Source organism: Parus major, chromosome 5 (assembly GCF_001522545.3).
Source record: "Parus major isolate Abel chromosome 5, Parus_major1.1, whole genome shotgun sequence".
Taxonomy (NCBI): domain Eukaryota; kingdom Metazoa; phylum Chordata; class Aves; order Passeriformes; family Paridae; genus Parus; species Parus major.
Genome location: NC_031774.1, coordinates 13,680,708 through 13,698,888, shown reverse-complemented (window position 1 = coordinate 13,698,888; position 18,181 = coordinate 13,680,708). Strand labels below are relative to the sequence as shown.

General features: G+C 39.3%; 1 protein-coding gene across 1 annotated transcript in view; it reads left to right on the top strand.

The window, feature by feature from the left end:
* SERGEF (secretion regulating guanine nucleotide exchange factor) overlaps positions 1-18,181 on the top strand; it is a 142,735-nt gene that overhangs the window by 2,846 nt on the left and 121,708 nt on the right. The window contains 5 exon segments of the mRNA XM_015629982.3: positions 1,343-1,437; positions 2,591-2,651; positions 3,736-3,849; positions 4,143-4,205; positions 7,448-7,606. Coding sequence (XP_015485468.1) covers positions 1,343-1,437; positions 2,591-2,651; positions 3,736-3,849; positions 4,143-4,205; positions 7,448-7,606 — 492 coding nt within the window.

Here is an 18,181-nt window from a genome sequence, read left to right as displayed (position 1 = left end):
ACTCCCAGCCCAGAGAACCAAATGTGCCCTGGGCTACATCCAGAGCCCCGTGGACAGCAGGACAAGGAGGGGATTCTGCCCCTCTGCTCTGCTCTGGTGAGACCCCACCTGCAGTGCTGCATCAGCTCTGGGGTCCCAGCACAGGAAGAACATGGAACTGTTGGGGTGAGTCCAGAGATGATCAGAGGGATGGAGCACCTCTCCTATGATCAAAGACTGTGAGAGTTGGGGCTGTTCAGCATGGAGAAGGTCCTAACCCTGGACAAATTCTCTTAGCCTTACATGGAATTCAGAATTTAGCCATGAATTCAGGATTTAGCTGTTCTCTGAAACATGACATATTTGAAAGATGGCTTTCACTTTATAGCAAATGCTACTGATAATCACATTCAAAAATTCTCTAAGAGTAATGGATTCAGAACTTGTTTGCAGCTCATTATCAAGTACCCAATCATGACATCCATAATCAATCTTAGTAATACCTTACTTGAGTAGTCCCGTCCAGATGAGAAATCCCTCTGACCTCAGTGGAACAGAGTGAATAGTAAGGTGCTACCTACTTTTATTAAAAGTGGCGTAACTGAGGCCATCATTTTCTGTATTTTGCACATCAGACATAGATTTGACGAAGGAACTACTACCCCTGTAATTATGCTGCCTTGTATTGTATAGTGGTGCATCATGGTCACAAAGCAGCACAGCCCCGTCATAAACTGAAGGCTGCACCTGCCCTGGGATATCTGTGATAGGAATGACCTTGGAGCAACCTTTCAGAACCTTAAAGGAACCACAGGACAGCTATGGAGGACCTTTTTACAAAGGCTTGTAGTGATAGGACAAAGGGTGAAGGCTTTAAACTGAAAGAGGACAGGATTAGGTTAGTTACTAGGAAGAATCTCTTTCCTGTGAAGGTGGTGAGGCACTGAAACAGGTTGCCTGACAAGCTGTGAATGCCCCATCCCTGGCAATGTCTAAGGCCAGGTTGGATGGGGCTCTGAGCAACCTGAGATAGGGTAAGGTGTCCCTGCCCATGGCAGGGGTGTTGGAAATGGATGATCTTTAGGTCCCTCCCAACCCAAACTGTTCTATGCTTCTATGTACTTGCACTCACAGGTTTTAAGCTACTTGCCTTGCACGCTAAATCACTCTGTTTGTGTCCCACTGAACTTGAGACCTTTTCTGGACATGGTGTGTGAGACCAGAAGCCTTTGGCCTCAGGGTCTTTGGGGACATGTAAGGTCATTTCTTGAGATGCTTGGCTGTATTATTGTGTTTGTTATAATGTTACAGTGCTATTGCTCATGGGTTTACTGATCCTGCTCTAACACTTCATTTTTTGCAGGATCTGGCCTAGTGCTGTCCTGTGGGTCAAACTCCTTTGGACAACTGGGACTTCCTCAAATTTCAGGCCCATGCTTGATTCCACAAAAGATTGAGGTAAAGGTTTAGAAGGTGGTGTGCTTTTTATTGCTTCCAGCAATTTACAGAGGTCATCTGACCTCAATGGGCTTTAAGCCAGACTCTTTAGCTAATTTTTTATAGTGCCTATCTTCTACATATAAGCTTATAAAGTAAAGGCCCAAAGGTGAATTGAAAGGCTAAGGCTGCTTTTCTTGCTGTATGAAGAAGTTTCCCACTTCTAACAGAAAGCTGACTCTTTCACTTTGCAGACAAGAAATTATTTAGTATCATGGCTCATGCCAGATATTCCTTTCTTGTTTTTTTCACTGTAGGAGAAGGAGGGCAGCTGATCCCTTAGGTGACCTCTAGTGAGTAGAGTTAGTTCACTTGATGTTTCTGTACCCTTGATGTTTCCTGAGAGCATCCATTGCAGTATGGTGTCTTAAAATTTGGTAGTATTGACAGTGCTGATGTGAATCTCTCTCATCCCTCACCAAACAAACTATTCATGATGAATATTTGCTCTTTTGGTTGGTATCCCTTAAATTCTTGGGCTTGATGCCACCTATTTTAAATACACCTGCTGCTTTTCCACCAAGGATAGGTATCCAGAGGGTCTGCAAAACCCTGCTAAGAGCAAGACAGGATGGGATGGGAGATAACAGAAGGGGGAAACTTCACATTGTTCCTGAGGTCTATTGCCGTGGAGGGAAACTTTCAGGTTTTCTCAGTGGAAAACAAAATTCCATCAGTAACTTGGCAAGACTGAACAGGTTAATGCAACATAGTACTTGCTAACCACCAGAATTTACTGTGGATGTTTTGGTGTAATTCTTGAGGAATGCTGAGTTAAGATTGAGAAATAAACATATTTGTATCACCAGCATTTCTTCTTTCAGATGGATATTTTGACTGTGTTTTTTAATTTATTGCCAAAACGCTGTGCATCCAGTTGCTTGGCTGACTTATTTTTTATTTCTTGAAGATGTTCCCACTAACTTTTTTATTTATTTATTTAAATTGGTCAAAATTTTATTTTGTGATACAAAATGGTGATATGCTTTGGGACATTCAGGTTGGAATTGTGAGCACTATTTTTGTAGTGTTCCACTTCTGCTTGGCCTGTTTTGTTTTCAGAGGCACAAAATGCAAAAAGCAACTAAATTATAATTTTCTTTTATTTGTGTAGTCTCTCAAAGAGAAGGTGGTGCATATTGCTGCAGGACTGAGACACGCCCTTGCTGCTACAGGTAAGTATGTCATAATTTTAACATATTTTCAGTAACATATGAAATGGGATTTTAATGTCTTGGAGGAGGAGAGGAAGGAAAAGATGAAATTTATCTAATCTACTATTTATTTCAAATATCATGGGGAAAATGCACCTTAAAGTCATGGACTGTAAGACTTTGGGACAAAGTAACATGAATAGTAAACATTCTAGAATCATCTTCCCGGAAAATCATGAGGAAAAACTTCTTCCAAGAATTCAGAGTGACAGTTTATTAACATGTTAATTTTCTGATGGATGGAAAATGTACTGATTTCTTTTTTCTTATTCTGAAACAAAACATAAAAGGATTTTTTTTTCAGGAAAAAGAGTTTCTGGTCAATCAATGTATTTTAGGATTTGAACTCATTATAGTATGCAAAGTAATTTAAGTTTTTATAAGATACTTCAAAATGGAGCTGCACATAAACTGTGTCTTTTTGAATGATGTAATTGAAATTTACACCTGGAAAATCACAAGAATGAAACTAAAAATTTCTCCTGCTGTATTTAGAGACTCTGACTTTTTCATGGTGTAACAGTAGAAATCAAACCCTTCCTTTTTCCTGAGGAAAAACAAACTATACCTGCTCTTGTATTTGGTTTAGTTTTGTGTGAACCTCAGTATGGGTTCCAGGTAGTGGAGCTGAAGGTGTACAGGAGATACTTGGAAGAACAGTGGGATCTCTGGTGCTTGTATGAGCAGTAGGAATTGAGATTCCCTGTGCTGCACTGCGCAAACAAATTGGCATCAAGAGAGGGAAAGGGGGGAAGAGAAAGTACAAGAACTTTGTATCCTTTCCTGAGGTATTGCAACCACAGGATTTCTCCTACTGAGTCTCTAATAGCTTCCTACCTTCTTAGTTTTCTTACATGTAGACTGAGACTGTTGCTTGTTGACTTTACCAGGGTTATCTGAATGTTTTTTGGCATAAAGGTCTTTTAAAGTGTAATTTGAGTCAGTGAAAATTACTTGGATGAATGACTGTTCATTAACATGTGGAATGGTTTTTGTTGGTGGTTGATTTGTTTTAATCTCTTTTCTTTGTGTTTACTCTGAAAAGACAGTGGTTTGGTGCTGCAGTGGGGAACTGGGATGGCATCTCAGGCAAAGCGTGCAAGCCAAGGAAAAGCCCTCCCTCTGTTCTTGACAGCAAAGGAGCCCTGTGAAGTGGCAGGTAATCCAGGAATCTGCTTCCTTTGTGTGGGTTGATAGAGCAGAAATATAATTTGGAGTGTTATGAATCTTCCTTTTTATATGGTACTGCAAACATGTAGTGCAGTACCTGAAGGATAGAATGGTTATAGAAAATCATGATCTGTGGGGAAAATGAGAGTCCTGCCATGTCTGTGGCGCAAAGGCAGAGCCTTTTATTATAAAAGTCGTCACCATCCTGTTACACTTTTATGCATGTTTGTGTGTAAATTGATACCTGCTGTAGAAATTTTATTGTGACAATTTTTTTTCTAGGCCTGGAAGATGTAAATGTGAAGGAAGTTGCTGCAGGCTCCTATCATTCCGTGTCCCTCACAGGTAGGCCTCAGGTACGGAGGTGAAAGTCCTCATCTCACCCTTCAAAGCTTTCTCTGCTTTTGAAATGTTGTCAGGTTTGGTAAAATCGGTGAAATTTGATCTGCCCTAGTTAGTGCTCGTAATTCTTTTGTAAGTTTTACACTCTGAGAACTTTCTGTTTGTTTTAAGAGCTGGACTCATGTTTCGAGTTCTCTGAATTTTGTGTGTTTTTCTTTGTGTGTCTTTTCTAAGGTGGGATCTTAGCCTTATGTAATTCAGGGCCTGGACTCCTAATGGCTAGAAACTGTAAGGATTTTTAAGTCTCTGGAGCTGCAGCAGGATGCCCTCTAGGGGTAACTGGTTACTGCTGGAAGCAGTGCAACCCTTTGCCCACGGAGAAGAGGTGTGCTGGGTGGTTGTCCCAGGAAAGGCAGCAGAAAGAACGAAAAGCAGAAAGGCAGCAGAAGGTAGCCACAGCAAGGTGACCTAATGCCTCTGTGGGGCAGTGCAGGGGTGTGAAAAGGCCTGGAGCTATCTTAGGCTCCACTGTGACAGTGTGCAGATGTGTGGTGTAAGGGCACAAAGTTTATTTGAAGAGTAGAAAGTTGCTTTAATTGGTTAGGCACTTCCATAATATCTGCCATTTGTTCTTTGATCCTCAGGCAGTGCTCCCATGCTGGAGTACTGGGTATCCAGTAATGAAAGTCTAATAAAGATTTCTTTTTATTTTGACAGATTGGAAGAAGGGGAAACAGAATAGCTTTCATGTTGTAATCTTACAGTTTTGAAGTGTGTAAAATATATTGAATCTTATGAAGACAAGTCTTTGCCAAACTTCACAGGAACAAGTTCTTAGCAAATCTGCAGCCATCTGGTACCTCTGTCATCATTAAAGGAGCACTGGAGTATTTGCTTATGCAGATCTATAGAGATTTAGTTGTATGGGGAGATGTTCCAAGATGTAAATTGTATTGAGTTCAGAGATGCAAAGTGTATGCAAGATTAGTGAAGACAAACTGTAAGAACAAATAAAATCTACTTTAGATAATTGGCACTCTCTATTTAGACAGTGAACAAATTATTCTTTCATGCTTTTTATTTAAGAGAGCGGTCTATTTGGCAGCAATGGGAACAAGACTGACAAAATAAATGCCAAATACTTCTAAATCTGATGCTGTTGCTGCCCTTCGTCCTGCAAGATAGTTATTACTTAAAATATTTTGTATTTTTGAGATGCTTGGTATAATAAATATAATACTGCAGGGTGTAATATTTAAATGGGTCTTTTTTTTCTAGGAATGCCTTTTACTGTGGTGCAGTTTTCTCTGCCTCTGTTCCATGAGTCACCTGCTGATGGGATATCAAATACCTACAGCCAGGCAGGTTTGGGATACAGCTGTTGATGTGGGCTGTTATAAACATAATGTGGTTCCTTGGAAAAAAGAATGGTAGAGTCTACTGGTATCCAAACTGGCCTGAACCCTCCAGGGGTGAGAATATGATGCTAAGTCTCAGTGTCTAAGTTTCTGTTCAAACCTACTCAAGAAATAAGGGTCGAGCATGTGACTTTTCCCAGGGTAAAGCAAATACACCTTCTGTAAAAGGAGGTGACAGAGGCAGTGCATGTTAATGTGGATTATGAATGGCCACATTATTTTTCTTTGTTGTGTTTCTGTCACCTCTGTTATTTGTTGTTTTTTTCTCCCCTCTCTCTAGAGAGTGTGTGTACTTCATGCTGGGAAGGAGAATTTATCAATCTTAGTGGAGAATTCAAATATTTGAAAGAAACAATTGCTTGACTTTTTCCCCTTTTCTTCTCAGTTGTGTTGTTTTAAACAGGCACATGGGAAGTCCTGCAGATGACTTCCAGTACTGGCTTCTGCACCCACTCCCACTCCTTGCCTGTTTTTCAACAGCAGTAATATATGGAATTCTCCTGGCTTACTCTTTCTGTTGCTGTTACCAAACTGAGATTATTAAATATCCTGTAGCCTAAGTTCTACGTAGAAAGATTTACTTCTGCCATGGTGCTTGTAATGAGTTCAGTGCTGACCTGAGACATCGTGATGCATCGAGTGTTGCGGATGTGTGCTCCAAACAATTCCACATAGCTTACATGACTTCCAGTCTTTCTGGGCCTACAACAATGTGCAAGATCATGTGTGCAAGATCATGTTTATTTCTTATGCTTCCAGCTTGTGCAGGCTGGCAAAGACTTCAGGGAGGCCTGACACCATGTGTTCTCTTTAAGTGGTTTTTTTTTGTTTTACTGAGGAGGCCTAGGACTTGGGAGGAATGGTTTTGTCCTGAAAAGATGAAACTAATGATATGTGATGTCTGCAGAAGGACTCATCTGAGCAGTCGCTGTGTCCATGTCCATTGACTGTGAGCTACTCCATCTTGCATTGATATAAATTACTGTGGGTATTTCTGTAAAATGATTCATCCCTGTGGCTTTAATCCTGGAGTGCGCATTTGAACAAATGCTTGTTCTAGAAAAGGGGTGGAGAAGACACAGGAGTGCTTATGAAAGTCTCAAGTGTTGTCTGGCATGATAATGTTTTAATTTTGCCTTATGATGGGTGATGCCTGCTTTAGTAGTGTGTTTGTATGTCCAATTCCTTTAGGAAGTGACTGTGCAAGGTGAGTCAAGGAGCACTGGACTGTCCCTGCTTTGGGGGATTTACTGAATTTGCTCAAGCTGAAGGAGGCAGAACTGGTATGAGCAGAGCTGGGAGTCTAGTTCTTGTAGAGAGGCTGGGAGACTGTAAAGCAGAGCAGAAGCAGCCAGCCAGAATTTGAATTATTTGCTGCAGTCCAGAAAGTTATTTACTGGATATAATCAAAGCTTTGGAGTGGAAATAATAGCTGGTCTGCAAGGACAGGGTGGATGGAGAGGGACTGCTCAGTGAATGTCTCCAAGATGGTTTGATTTTCTTTTATTCAGAGAAATTGACTACTGTGGTTAGTTTTTTAATAAGAATTAGTCTTTGTTATAAACATCTATGCAGTTTGACCTGAAAACTCTAGTTGCTTCAGGGAGTCTGTGTAGCCCTCAGAAAATAGGCTGTGTTGTTAAGGCCCTTGCAAATATTTCTGATACCCCAGCTGGAATGGTAAAGAATGGTAGGGAAAAGCATAATGTGAGAACACAAATTGAATGATATGTTCTTTCCTCAGCATCACTGAACTGAGACAGAGCCTGAATCTGGTGGTATTAGATCTATATCCCTTTAAAGAGATTTTACTTCTCTGTCTTGTAGATGAAGGACACCTATTTGTCTGGGGCAGCAACAAACATGGGCAGCTGGTGAGTGGAGACATCTTTCTTGCTGAGCCCAAGAAGATAGACACCCAGTGTTTCTCACATGAAAAGATTGGAGCAGTTTGGAGCGGCTGGACCCACCTGGTGGCACAGACAGGTAGGATATTTAAAAAGCAGTAACATATGGCACCCAAACAGTAAATTGTAAGTTGTCTTTGTTGCAGGTAGCCAGTGTTCTTTTTCACTGATAGTGGCTGGACACACAGTGTTGCAGTTTCACCCAGGTTTGATTGAAAAACAGTGAGGACAGAAATCCCTTTGGCTGCTCTTTTAGTAGGGCATTAAGGGCAACAAAAATAATGTATTCAAAAGAAAATCAGTAAACTAAAATAAGCTGGCTTATGTGCGTGTTTGTGGTCAAACCCAGAAAATATTTGGAAAAGGCAAGTAAAAAGGGGCATCATTACTCTTGAAGAGCATTCTCTGAAGATGAAAATGAAAACAGATTTCATGTTGAACCTGTGCCTTCCTGGGAATCTTTGTGATGAGAACAATGTGGAAGCTGCCAGGTGTGGAGGGCTGTAGGGTTAGATTCTTACCTAGGAGGAGATGAGAGGAAGATTATGTAATGGTGATATTCATGTGTAAAGGGACGGTTGATCTGGTGAAGCTCATCAGAGTGTGAAATGCAAAGGCAGGAGGGAAAGGTAGATGAGATGGAAAGGCAAGATGGGCATCTGAAGCTGTTTTGTGGTGTGTGTATTCTTTGCTTCTCCTGTTGCAGTGTGTGGTGCCATAGTTAAGGCTAACAAGAGGGTGGAAATCTTCCACAGAGGAAAAGGAACAGCCAGAGCTATGATGTGTGACTGGAAAAACAAATTGGTTGTTTTCTGTTTCATAGCATTCATTGTTTGACAGTGAAATATATCTCAAAGTATGTGAGTATGTGAGAGAAGTGTGTAAAAAATCTACATCAGCTGCTCTTTTAGCTGAAATGTCTGAACTCTGATTTTTAGAGGAGGCTAGACTGAAAATTTCAAAGCTGCAGTCAATACTATGAGCTGCTTGGAAACTTTTCAGGTGCAGTAAAATAATTTATCTCAAAATCTGTAGTTCTTGCATTAAGTGCTTGATGTCACCCTCACTGAAACAGAGATGGTAGAAAGAAGGCATTAGTCAGGATAACTTGATTTTTAAAGAGTGAGTCTTGACAACTTGGTTTGCTTTCCTTCATTATTTCTTAATAGAGCATACCCACAAAATAAAATTTTCTACGAATTTTAGTAACTTCAGTATTTCACTTACTTGATACCTTATCTGTAGGTATTACAGATATGGAGTATTTCAATAGGTGCTTTTCTACAACAACAAAAAGGGTGTAGAGTGACTACCAGGGGTGTTTTGCTGCTGAATGTTTAAAAAGAATTTATATAAAAATAGGCTGACTTCCTACGTCTGCATTAGAAAACTGGCCAAGTGATGCAGTGGCATAAGTTATTGCTGAAACTGTATTTTATATATTTAGAATTTTAAATCTCTTTGAAGAGCAGTGGACCTGAACCTAAATCATCTGGAATAAGATTTTGAATGGCCTTTGGCAGCCTCCAGACACCAATCAGGATCCTGTGGGAATTTCAGGGTTGTTCAGCTACTAGATATAGTGTGAGCTGAAGCACTTAACTCTTTCTGGAAAATCATTTGCTGCATTAAACTTGCAGCTGAATAAGTGAAAAATGCAGCCCACTTGAGACCTGTCCCCTGCATGCAGTTCTCCCTAGCAGTATTTTTACCTCCTTCTAGTAAAGGAGGAAAAGTTAGTGTAGTTTCTTGGTGCTGAAGTCATAAACCAGTGATTCCCAAATGTTATGGATCAGTAAAGTATTTTTTGAGCCTGCAGCCCCCAGAATACTTATTTATTTATAAATTATAGATATATAATGTTCTAATATTCAAACTATAAAATATGTACAATAGAAATTTTACAAAGGATGAGATAAAGATAAATGCTACTTAAAATATTACTTTATTAAATAATTAAAACCATTAATAATTTATTAATAAATTAAAATATTTATATGTAATTTTCATCCTGCCCTCCAGTGGATTATCTTGTGAAAACCTAGGGCTGCACGTACTTCAATTTAGAGATATTGATACAAACATTTCCTGCTTGCTTTACTCTGGGGAGTTCCCCAATTAGTGGAAAGGAGGCAAAATGAGTGATTTTTGGACACAGGAAAATATAAGGAAGAGATATTGTAGTATGATGCTTCTCTGCTCATTGTGGAAGATAAAAACATATTTTTGAAAGATATTGCAGCATACAGGGATTTTGCTGGATGAAAGAATAAGTTTTTTCTAATTAATAATCTTACCACAATGCAAAATTTAGTAGTTTAAAATTTGTTACTGTACCTGAATTCTCATGCAGTGTTTTCTGCAGAAGGTAGTTGAATTTTAAGAGGCTGTTACAAATACTTAGAGATCTGTTTGAATCTTTTTTTCCAGAACATTAGTCCTGGTCAGAGTAGTAATAATAAAAAAACTTGTTATTGCAGCTGTCTTCATAGTAACTCAAAACTCTTCTCATTGGAAAGACACAGGAAGGAACTAAGTGGATAAAAATTGGACACAAATGCATAAATTCACAAATTCTGCCATTTCAAAATGACATTTTGATCTTTATTTGCCAGGTGAGCAGTGCTTGGCTGTAGAACTAATGAAAGACTCAGAAATGAGAGAGTGATGTTATGAAAAGCAGATATCTGGAGGAACAGTTGCCAGTTTCATGGTTGCAGTGGTTTAACAATTTTAAAGTGAGTCCAAGCAAGTTACCAAGTTTGTTATCAGAAAAAAGGAACGCAGCATAAGTATTTTTGTCTTCTGTCTTTCCCTCTTATGTAAGCTGGCCTGTTTTAAGACTTGCTTTGTTTTTTCTTCATGCCGCTGGCAAAATTTGGTACAGTGACATAAAAGCAAAGCATACAAGTAATTTTAATTTCTTCCCCATTATCTCTTTACAAGGGATTTTAATTGCACCTGAAATCACTTTAATGCCTGCATCTCCTTCATATCCTGTGTTCCATCTCATTCAGCAGAGGTTTCCTGTAATTTCTTTTTAGAGTTCAATTCTTTTTTTCATTTGCTGTTGTTTATATTATAAAGCAGCTTGGATTCAAGACATTAATTCCTGAGAAATTAATTCCTTGACTTAAAGGTGTTCAGAAATGTTTTCACGAGATATTGTATTTTTAATCCTTACCTTTAACTGATCCTCATCAGCTTCAGTTCCTTATTCTTTTTATTACAGAGATATCTTTTGGGGCTATTTCCACTGTACACACTTACTGTAAGATAACTCACAGAACCCTTCAGGACAGATGAGTGCTTTCTTTTCCTGCTTTGATTACTGTTTTCTACAGAGGAGGGAAGCACAGTTAGACTTCATGGCATCACCAGTACCTTTCAAAGTAAGTTATATTATTCTGATAGCAGAGGTGGTCCTAGTTGATGATGGTTGGTCCAAAAAGATGAAGGTTGAGAAGCCTTGGTTCCTCTTCGATCAGGTCTCTGATGATGAGATATGAACTTGCTGGTATCTTTGTTTTATCTCCTATTTTCTCTGTGAATGCTTGTGTCAAGTGACTCTCAGGAATGCTTTTCACTGATGGCAGAGCAGTGCTGTTGCTGCTCCATGTGAAGGACAGAACCAGGTGCATTCTTGTGGCCTTGAACTATTCAAGTACAAGTGCTGTTCTCTTCAGACAGCCACTCTGCACAAGGTTTGCTTCCTATCCAGCACTCTGCTTAATGGCACTAGGAGCACCACTGCAGTATAGGTGATATTATTTTTGAATAATGAGCAGCTGTCTTGCATTGCCTTCCTTAATGTCAGCTTTAATTTGTGGTCCCTCTCAAGTTAATTCAAACTCTTTGAGGGTAACTGCTGTAAGAGAGGTTATTGCTTAGGTCATTTAAAAGAGAGCTAAGCTATGACCTGTAACGTTGAAGATGTAAAGTAGTCTACCTTGGGGAATGATAGAACTAGTCTGACTTGAAGGCAAACCTAAATATAGGAAGAGAGGTATTTTAAAGATGTAGAGGTGAATCATCAACTTCCATTCAAAACAAGATATTTTCTTTTCAACTGGGATGCCTAATAAATAACCTTCCTTAATCTGGCCTGGTTTATTATCTGTGTATTCTCCTGAATACATTCCCTAATCCCTTTGTCACATAGTGTCACATGAAATTATGCTTTGTTTGAGCTCAGATAAAGAATTCCAAGCTCTTTCACTCAGAAAGTTACTTCAAAAATGCAGTTAAAATTGTGTTTCTGCTGCCTGTGCAAAACTGCCTACAGCTAAAAAGTCTTGGAAGAACAAAATGCCGTGACATATTCTGAATAATATTCTGAATCCTCATTCCAAATGTGCATCTGAATTTGTGCATCTTTGAACGTCCCTAGATATCATGTCATTTAGGCCACATAAAACTACTCTGAAGGGGTCTGACATGCTAGTGACCTACAGAGTAAAATATAAACCATCTCATGTGTTTTTCTGAAGCAAATGACAGTGTGTCCCTCCAAGCACCAGGAACAGAATGAGAGAATATTTCTAATGATCTTGTTTCGGTCATTAACCTTTAGCATTTCAGTCTCTCACAGAAGCTGTAGTTGCACTTCTAGGTGCCTTTTCTGATGGCAGTCACAAGGTAAAGCTATTGGGCTTTGCTGGCAAGTTGTGCACCTGCAGGGAGGTGAAGGGGAAGGACATGTCTAGCACCCGAGCAGCACAGCCTCAGCCCACTAGAGGTCCTTTCCAGTTTGCTCTTGAATCCAGACTCTGCAGCCTTCCTCTGGAAAGCAAACTTTCTCTACCTTGAATTTTTCAGCAGCTCCCTAGGACAGCAGATACATTTGTGTATCTGTATATACATCATACATATTTTTTTGTTCTAATGCTTGTCTCTTTTTAGACATGGCAGCTGAGAGTTTGAAGCTGGAGCCCTACATGAGGTAGCTGTATTTCATTGGAAGGATGATGGGTTTTGGGAATACAGGTGAAATACTAAAATATAGCTTAATCAAAACCTCCAAATTGATAGGTACCTCTGAACTTCTTTGAAGCAGAACTTGAGTTCAAGAAATGAATGTTCAAAAAAGAAAGGCCTTTGTCCACCTGCCTCAGGGGTCAATTTTGAAGCTTCTGGGCCTATCTTGAAGTTCCTGCATTTGATTATAAAGTGTAGAACATGTCAAGAGGAGAGAAAGAAATGCATAAGCTTGGGGACCAAAATTCAGAAATGAACATTGAGAACTGTGGGAAATTCAGTGTGCAATAACAGAATGTGAGATTCTAGATGCATATGGAAAATGCCTTGTTTTCTGTATTGTCTTCAGAGCTGTTTCCTCCTTCTGTCATGCATTCATCTCATTGGTGTTTCAACTTACACAATGATAATTTTAAAGTTTTGTTCTAGATATCTGTAAATACCTAGAAGATTTGGGTATTTTCTTTGCCTTCGTGGGCTGACATCATTCCTTGGCTTTATTATTAAACTTAAAAAGTTAAGAGTATGTGTGTGTGTGTGTTTGCTTTGTGGTTCTACACTCCTATTCATGCTGTTCCCTGCTGGGAGTTACTTCTACATGGTTTTGATAAAAGTCTTGAAGAAATTCATTCAGTGGTTTGGTTGCTGAAGAGGAGGTTGGGTCCAGTGGGAACTGAAGGTGCATTCTGAAAAGTCATTATCAAATGTTGAGAGTTGTTCACAGAATCTTCCTAGCATCTTCTTTTGGGTTATTGAGTTGTTTCTTCAGTCACCAGCCATCTTTTACCTGTCCTTGTTGCTAGGAACTTCCAGTTGTACAGTAAATAGCTGTGCATGCCATTCTATATCATTTCTGTGTTAGAGAGAGGTGTCAGGAAGATGCTAAACTGTCACTAAGTTTGATTGAAGGTATTCATTGTAAAACAGAAACATCAGTGACTGGTTATAGGGACAAAGAAAGTTATCTCAATATTTGAAATTCCCTTTGTGAACTGGGACATTACATTGGCAAATGGAGATTCAGATGGCCTGGGAAGAGTAAGATTTAAATGGATTTTTGTTAAATTTAGGTCATGAGTAAAAATGAGCTTAACAGAAGGAAGGCAACTACCAAAAATTTTCCAATCTGTTCTGTTCCTCTTATGTGTGGGGCAGCCCTCCGGGTGCTCTTCCCACAGCAGAAAGGGAAGATGAGCTATGTAAGGCTGGACTGTCCTGGATCTTCTGGCTTCTGTGGCTTCCTTTCATGGAAGGGTCTGTTCCTTCCTTGGAACAGGCTGCCCAAGGAAGTGGTGGAGTCACCTTCCCTGGAAGTATTAAAAAACCTTTGGACATGGCACTTGAGGACATGTTTTATTGAACATGGCTTTGGTGCTGGGTTGACAGTTGGACCTGATGATCTTAGAATTCTTTTCCAACTTTATTGATTCTATGGTTTTGTGATTCACACTTGCTTAGTCCTGTCCACATGGATTTTACTAAGTGTTCCATGATTGGACGAGTTTGGAAAATGACTCCGTCATCATTCAGCATTATGTTCTGGGGCTTTAGGCCATGTGTGGAAAAAGGGACTATTATATTGAATTTCTCCTCTCCCCCCCTTTTTTTTTGTGTGTCATATCCTCTCTTGTACTAGTGGGAACAGTGGTTGTTGTGGACTTAACAGTAATGTAACTGTCCCAGTCTGACAGAATTTTCATCTTTAAAAGGCATTCAGAAAAAAATGTAGCTTTAAAATGTGGATCTGGTATGGATTTTGTTCAAGTCATTAGTGGGCAAGATAAGAAATTCATTCGTTTCTCTAATTTTCCTTTTTTTTTTTTCCTTTGGTTTCTGTGGTTGGATTGCTGCAGTTTATGGCTACCCATCTATTTAGCAAATGTAATAAACCAGGTCAGACACATTAATAAGTATTGCTTATGTGCAGGAAATCTGTAAATGTGATGTTTGTTCTGTTTTCAGTATCCTCCAGCACCAGAGCAACTGTGGAAGAGGAGCTGTAGTTTTGTAGGCTGAGAAGGGCACCTTGTTGGCTCTGAGATATTCCTTGGGGGGTTATTTTTTTTTTTTCTCTTAAAGCAAATTAAACTCTTGCAATGGTAATGATGATAACTGCATTGAAAATATGTCTCCTCTCACAACTATTTTGAAACCAGGGCACAAAGCTGATAAAAGTTTCCTTAAATGAAGAATAGTTTGGGCATGTCCCTGTCATTCTAGTTCTTCTGACTACTTGTAGCTGAAACTGCTGGCACTATCTAAGCCACTTGCTCTACTGTTTGACTGTTTCTGCTTTGTTACATGTCAAGCCCTTTCTCCTGAACCATACTGAAATAATTCACATTGTACTCAGGTCTCTGTCAATTCACTATTTGAAGCTGAAAAGAAGCAAAGCAAGAGAAAATTCACTGTTTCTTAACTTCTGCTCAAAGCTGAGCTGCCTCAAAGTTCCATATTCATAGATATTAATAGAGAAAGATCCAAATGTGGATCTCACCACTGTTGTTTGCTGCTGCTATGACAGACTGGGCCAGACTCAAGTCTTCTTTTACCTCTCAGACTTTAATTCAGCTTTGGGCCTCCCATATACTGTGGCTCACAGCAGCTATCCACAATAGTGCTGGATAACAGGCCCATTATCCAGCAAAAAGAGTATGGACTAGAAGACTGGGTTGGGGGGTTCTTCCCTACACCCTCTTTCTGCTTGGAGATCTGAGTGGGGGGCAAAAAAATTTTACAATACCATTTTGGGTGTTACATCATTTGACAGTTTGTAAGTAGTAAAAGGATGATGGGATTGATTGAAATTTTGGCAACTCAAAGCTCTTAGTTTAGAGAATTGATGTGAAGCCTGCACCAAACAGTGAGAATTTGCACTTCAGAATTTCTGCAGTTGTACAAAGTGGATATAGCATGGTCTGAGGCAAGCAGTTGGAACCCTTAGTAAGGTAGAAGTGCTTTGCACTCACTTTGTATGGAATAAGAAGCTGGAACCAATTATCACCTGATCGTTGAATTAATGTGCACTGTAGCTAATTGCCAAGGACAAGGTATTTGTACTCTGCTCTCTTAGTTTTACTGGTCTTTGGGAAGAGCAGTGGCTACTGCATTTTCAGATAACTTCATTTAAAGCTATGCATTTACTAAGCTAAGCATTTCTAAGCTCAGCTTCTGAAAGCAGCTGTCTGTGTGCATGATCTATGCATATAAGTGCATTGATCTTATTTAACCTTAGTAGCATTCTAAGGCTATTAAATACTTGTTTTCATAATCTTAAAGTGATGTTTCCTTTTCAGTAATTAATTATTCAGGTTTAATGCTCACTAATGACTCTTACTATTCAAACATAGGTAGTGGACTTTTTAAGAGCTTAGTGTCAGTTGAGTACTTCTGAAAAACAGTACTTCAGGAACTTTTTTTTTCTTAAAAACCTAAACACAAACAGGAAAAATATCCAAAAATCCTACCTAGATTGTTCCTTTCATGATTACCTTGAAGTAATTTTGAAATAAATAATTTGATGTAAGGTGCTGTAGGATACACAAAATGTATCAACAGCTGTAAATTTTCAGTAACATGTCTGTAGTCTTGTAGAATGGCTCTGACACTTAGGTAGTAAGATGAGATCTGCCAGGAGTGTGTGGCTTTTATTCTTTAAAGTATTCAAGTTGTGAGGAACCACAGTTTGTGGTGTGCTAGTTGAAACTGAGGGTGAATTCCCTCTTTTTTTTTTGTAGTTCCTATTTGGACTTTGTTGTCTCTCAGTGTAGCTACATATATTCTGTATGGATCCCAAACAGCTGAGATTGAGCTCTGCAGGTGAAGGGAAGTTACATTTTCCATGTTGCTTAGGATACACTTCAGGGTTTTTTGGGGATGTTCAGCTGGATTTAGGAGCCTATGTGGTTCGGGTCTGCTTTTTTATCTATCTGGTATTACAGGGCCCACAGTATGTAATAATAAAACAACCACAATGGTTCATTTCTGTGGGACAAAGACCTGGATGAATAGAAGGTATTAGCGTCTGATTCATGCAGGAGAGAAACCCTAGGAGGGGTGGGATTTCCTTAGGTGACTCATTCTCCATTTTATTTGGTATCTAACTAAAAGAAAAAAAATCTAAAAAACCACTGTGTAGTCAAAGATCTATTCAGGGACAATGCTTTATTTTTGCTAAGTTTTGCTAAGATCTTTTTATCATGAATATAGGAAATCTTTTCTAGAATTTTCAAAAATTTACCTTTACAAAGCTGCCCAAAATAGACATAAAGAAACTATTTTAGGAGTATGTTTTCCTGCTTGTCCTTTCCACCCCAAAATAGAAAACAAACTGAAAATCAGTTTGGCATTTCTTATCTTGAATTTTGGATCTTGCAGCTGATGGATATTTTGTAGGAATTTGCCTGTACACACATTTCAGGCTTGTGCCTGCTAATGATACAACTGCCTGGAGCTGAAGCTGTTCATTGAGGAAAAAATGGAGACTAAAACATCCAGAAGTGAAGGTCAGGCTGTGGGGACAATAAAAGGGTGGCAGTGTGGATTACTAGATGTTCATATGGGTTGAAGAATCATCCTGACAAGTCACGCAGTACAAAGGAGGGTGTTAAATCCTGTTTTGTTTGTCTCCTCTTGCCTGTTCACTTTGCCACATAACACTACACACAACACCAAAAAAAAACCCCCAAAACATTGTGGCCAGGCACACAGGTAGAAGCTTATAGTTGAAATACAACAAACTTCTGCTGTGTGTGATTTTAAAATGTGGGTAGTTATTTAAAATTCCTCTAGTTCACCAGAGCAGTGTTCAAACCAAGTTCATGAAAACCTGTTTTAGCACAGGAGAAAATTTATTGCTTCTTTAGAAGCTGCCCTATCTCATTGTATTGTGTGAAACATGAATAGGAGGATACAGCTTTGATCAGTATCCATTGTAACATCAGAAAAAAGAAGGTATTGAAAAAACAGGAGCTTTTTGTTCTTCATTGGTGTCCCCTCCTTACTCCTAATGAGAAAAGTTCTCTTATTTCTCCCTTCTCTCTTTTTAAAACCTAAGCCCCTCTTAGTAACAGGCTGCTTAGCACATCAGTACTTATATGACAACCCTGTTCATATACACACTTCGATAAACCTCAAACACAGATGTGCTGGCACTGCAAGCAGATACAGATACAGATGTTGTAGCTATATAGAGGTAGTTGTGGATAGCTATTGCTTGACTGGGTAAGCATCAGAAGTAAATCTCACTAGCATCATTCCCTTTTGGTTGGGAATTTCAGATTCTTTTACAGGATGGACGTGCATTGCATTCATTAGTAACATTTCTAAAATGTTTCTGAATTTTCAGACTTGCCCCATGCTCTGTGCCTGTAACTCTGAAATGCTGAAGACACAAGAGTCAAAGGGAGTCAGGAGTCAAAGGGAAATCTGCTATCTGGTAGCTAGTGTTCCCTTCTAAAATATGGATTTTTTTTTCAGGGCACAAGTGGCATTTGGATGCTTTCACCATCATGCAACCATTTACACCTTTGTCCACTCTCTCCCTGCAGTCTCCTTGATGTTAAGCATCTTGCCATACCCAGGTGGAATCTTGTGTTGTGCTTTTATTTCTTCCTCCACCCCCTTGCCCAGCTCTTAAACTTTCTTGTGGGTGGAAGGAGAAATTGGGATGATATTC